We start from the raw sequence: 4540 nt of genomic DNA, 5'->3' as shown, positions 1-4540 counted from the left end.
CTAAGCGCTGTCAATCATGGCACGCACACTGCTGTGTTGTATCAGAACCTGGAAATATTTGTCATGTTACAGTGTGTTGTTACTTCGCCGTTAACAGATTTAGCAGCGCTTTCACGAGGTTGAATGACAGCGCTAAGACCCTCCTCCTCCTCCTCCGAGCTCTGATTGGTTGCTTTTTTTTATTATCGGGGGCGCTGCAATTCTTCAGACGGCAATACCAGCGCCGGGAGGAAGTGGAGGAGCCTGGTCTTCTCACCTATTATCTGTCTCGTATTATACTGCCACAACATGGTGACAGTTTCAACAAATATGGAAAAAACAAATAATAATAAAACAAAGTCATAAAAGTTAAACTCTTGATTCTATTGGTCTGTGTCTGTCTGTCTTTGTAGGTTTGTGGATTCAAGTGTCCTTATCAGATGCCTGACAAAGTTCATCTTCCTCCTTTTTACCTGAATTAGTAGCAGCTCTTTTCGTGGTTCTCGTTAAATGGTTCTCATATTTAAGGCTGTCATAAACATATTTGGCATAATGGGGTATATTGGTCACTAAAACGCATAATTTAAACAGCATTTTTTAAATACATGGCATGTACTTAATAAAATAAAACAAAACATGACGTGTTACTTCCTGTTATTTACAGGGCTAAAATTGCATACTTCATTTATTTTGTGGGGAAATAGTGCTGTACGCTTCCTCCATATCTGCTTTTCTCAAAGTCGCGTAGGTGTCTGCTTCTTCACGCGATTCCTTCCGCTGTTTTCTGCTCCTGCAAACACAGAAAAAAAATCTTCATTCTTCACATCCAAAGCTTGCTCTGATAATTCAAGATAGGCAGTTCATTTCTCACTGAAACATATTTCTATCCTTACCTTTGGTAAATACAGATGAAAACAGCGACAAAAACCAGGTTCAGAGCGAAACACACTCCTGTTAGCCCGGGCAGAGCTGAGTGACACCCTTCGCTTGATTCTGGAAAAGCTAAAAAAAAATTATCAAATTGCAGAAGATTAACAATGAAGGTTTTTCTTTTGTACCTACGAACAATAGGGATAAAATGAAAACAAAACTTTTGATTACTCACAGTTCACCCTGGCGGGCTCTGTGACGTTTTGAATCGGGATTGGACTTTCCGCCTCACCAAGTTCATTTCTGCTCATGCATTTGACAGTGGCGTTGTGATATTTCGCTGCAGGCATGGTGAGGGTGCTGCTTACTCTCTGAGCGTCACTAAAACTGGTCACCGAGTGATCTGTGAGGGTTCCCAAAGGCCAAAAGACTGGTGGCAGAGGATTGCCCCAGCTGGTGCACACACAGACCAGCAGCTCCCCTTTCACTGTGCAGTGAGAGCTGTTCAGGATTCTGGGTGAGACTGAAGACAGCAGAGGAAGAAACAGAGAAGGGGAAAAAAAATCTACATATGATTAAACTATGAGCAGAATATTTTATAAAGGCTGTAATCTCTTACATTTCACAGTCAAGGTGACAGTTGTCTCAGCAACATCGTGACCATATGTTGCCGTACATGTGATGTTGGTGTTGTGATCATCCGCCGTTGGATTGACTAATATATATTTATAATTTTGTCTACGTCGAGGTCCAAATCTCATTTGCCACCGCGTGTGATCAGAATCATCAAAGTAATTGTCTTTCCTTCTAGATTGTCCATCAGCATTTGTCCATTTCCAAAACAAAAGCACTCCACCAGAGCATGGCATCGGAGCCAAGCAGGTCAGTTGGGCACGTTGTCCTTCCACCATCAGACGAGACACAACAATTGGTGTAGTTAACGCTGCAAACAACAACAACAACAAAAAAACAAATTAGCATTTTGCACATAGGTTGCATTTTTATTGAAGCAAATCATGTCCAAAGTCATCTGAATCAAATGAAAAAGAAAGATCAGAGCAAAGTAAATGTCTTAATCTTTGAGGCAAGAGTAATCACTCACCAGAAACGGAAATGTGAATCCTTTTAGGGAAAACAAACGTCTGATTACATCCCCATTTAAGTTTGACGCCGTACTTGTATTCTCCAGATGGAGGCGTAGTTATTGAGAAAATATCCTTTGCGTCATGATTCATGTTATTGACAACTTTTGTATCAACAACATTTGATGGATCTCCTTTAAATAACATCTTCTTGTACGGGACTGTTACTTTGTCTCGAGGAAAAATCACTTCATGTGGGATCCGAATACAGTCAGTAGACTGCACTGTAATGTGCTCTGTTACATTAATGTAAAAATCCGAGTCATCGAGAGTTTCTAAAGAAGACAGAAAGGCAATATAAATTATTAATGTTCTGCCAAGTGCTTATTACTTATTTTATTAATTTTGTTTAAACTTACCGGGGATACACTGAAACTGGCAGCTGGTGGTTCTTAGAAGAATCCATAAAATTACAAGAAAGGTCAAAGCCATTTTCCTGTCTTGGTAAAACTGTTTGAAAGTAGTAAAAAAAAAAAAAAAAGTAAAATTAGATCTCCAAAAAATAATTCCAGTTTAAAACGTAGAGATTCAACATGTAGATCTAATGCACCACAAAGGTCTTAATAAACTCTTAATGAAGACCGTTTTATCTCCTGAAGCCGTATTACTTCAGTGGAAGTGATCTGTTACAACAATGAGCTGCGAAATATTGGACTGCCTGTATTCATGAAAAAGGGGAAGGTCTTTCTCTCGAGAAGAAAAACACATGTTCTATTTAAGTCATTAAAAAGTTTCAGTTCTTTTCAGTGACTAAAATAAGAATAAAAGAATACCTGTGAAAGCAAATATATAAGAGCTACAATAAAACAGATTTGATCAAAGAAAGTTCATGACATGCTTTAACTGTCCAGTCAAAGTCCAGACCTAAATCTAGCTTTGCGCCTGGGGAAAGACTTGAACATTTTGGCTTGCAGTTATCTCCTCTCAATTCAGCTTGGCTTGAGCTGTTTTTCTAAAGAGGAATGAAAACATAAAAAATCTGTCAGAAAAGAAATGCAACATAAACAAAGAGTCTTACAGTTGCAAGTTCCAATATATGCATGCCACACTTTTCAGTTCTTTCCATGTAAAAAGGCTATGAGTCCTTTTTCTTATACTTTATGTTCATTTATCACATAACCCCTAAAATAAAAGATTTGTGGTTGTATGTTTAAAGTGGTGTGAAAAGCCTGACAGCATCATAGATGAGAAAACTTAAAGAAATGTGCAGACATCCACTTTATTTACAGTAGTTTGCACCAATAAAATTATCTACAGATTACAGGATGAATATTACGCCATAGTTATGTTCAGGGGTGAAAGTAAGGGGGTACAGAGGGGTACTGCATACCCCCAAAAGATTTAGCGGCGGCACGCAGTACCCTCAAGAAAATGGAGCGGCTGTCTGCTGTAAAGAATCAACGGGTGCACGCAGCCGTGAGTGCGTCCGCTGATTAGACATGACTGACTGGTTATTCTAACAATGACCAGTCTAAAACAGTGGGTTTTAACCTTTTTTGACGTACCAAACCCACCAGTTTCATATGCGCATTCACTGAACCCTTCTAATAAGTAAAATATCGCCAGCGCTGCTGGAAACTGAGCCAATCAGTGCTCCTCCGCAGCACTGATTGGCTCAGCAATGTAACGTGATCCTTTGCAGCAAGTGATGGCAAAGCGGGGCGTCATCACGACTTTACACAGGTGTGTCTTTACCTCCGCGGCAGAGGCTCCGCCGAACCCCTGGGGTTCGATCGAACCCAGGCCAAGAACCACTGGTCTAAAACACGACTTAATAAGTTAATAAATAGCTTTTTTCTCTCTTCATATTGTTTCTGAACTGTTCGTGATATGCTAGACCCTCATAGCATATCACTATGCTATGAGGGGGGCACCTTTTGCCCCCCTCGGAGTTCGAAGCTTTCGTCAACTGCCAGCCTTTAAGGTAGTCCGCTACAACATTGTTTGTTACAAAATATCCAAAGTAAAAGCAAAGAGAGATGAACTAATTGTATTTCATGTAATTAGGTTCAATTACAACAACACATCGCAGCTTGAGAACACCGCTATGACGAGAGATTTCATTTAATTTAACATGAGAGTGCTTGCGCGTTTATCTCCAAAACACAGTGGTTGCCAAGGGGATTGGTGCGTTCGATTAAATAGACTGGGTCATTTTTGCAAAGGTGGTGCACTAATACTAAAAACCTCCGCTTGCTTTGGGACAGGACGAACAATAAATCATTTACCATCTACAAACCTTTACATAAAAACCGCGAGAACAACTAAATTGTTAAAAATGTTCAAACGAAATCGAAACTTGACCAGCATGCAGAGAAAAATAACGTCCTTATTCAAAAGAAAAGACAGGGAGACCGGAGCTGAGAAGATACCCGACAAAATTAAAAAAACAGCTGATGAAAATTTTGAGCAATCTGAGAGTCAGGGTGAGGAGACGCCACGTCACGAAGATGAAGTGGCGCTTCAGAACAAACAAGTCATGATGCTAGGCCTACTCATTATCATTCGGCCCGGACACAGGAACAATATACCAGTTTAAAATCAAAAAT

The 4540-nt window shown here is 39.9% G+C and overlaps 1 protein-coding gene across 1 annotated transcript; it reads right to left on the bottom strand.

The window, feature by feature from the left end:
- Positions 1-627: 627 nt before the first annotated feature.
- LOC103134440 (sialic acid-binding Ig-like lectin 6) lies at positions 628-3646 on the bottom strand. The gene is made up of 7 exons (XM_007546692.2): positions 2856-3646; positions 2351-2441; positions 1952-2266; positions 1469-1792; positions 1085-1372; positions 873-981; positions 628-769 (listed from the first exon to the last, which is right to left on the bottom strand). Exons 2-7 carry the CDS (start codon positions 2421-2423, stop codon positions 661-663), a joined length of 1218 nt encoding a protein of 405 aa, XP_007546754.1. The 5' UTR covers positions 2424-2441; positions 2856-3646; the 3' UTR covers positions 628-660.
- Positions 3647-4540: the final 894 nt, after the last annotated feature.

This window comes from Poecilia formosa, unplaced genomic scaffold, assembly GCF_000485575.1.
Source record: "Poecilia formosa unplaced genomic scaffold, Poecilia_formosa-5.1.2 Scaffold17, whole genome shotgun sequence".
NCBI classification, from domain to species: Eukaryota; Metazoa; Chordata; class Actinopteri; order Cyprinodontiformes; family Poeciliidae; genus Poecilia; species Poecilia formosa.
This window is presented reverse-complemented; position numbering and strand designations above follow the sequence as displayed.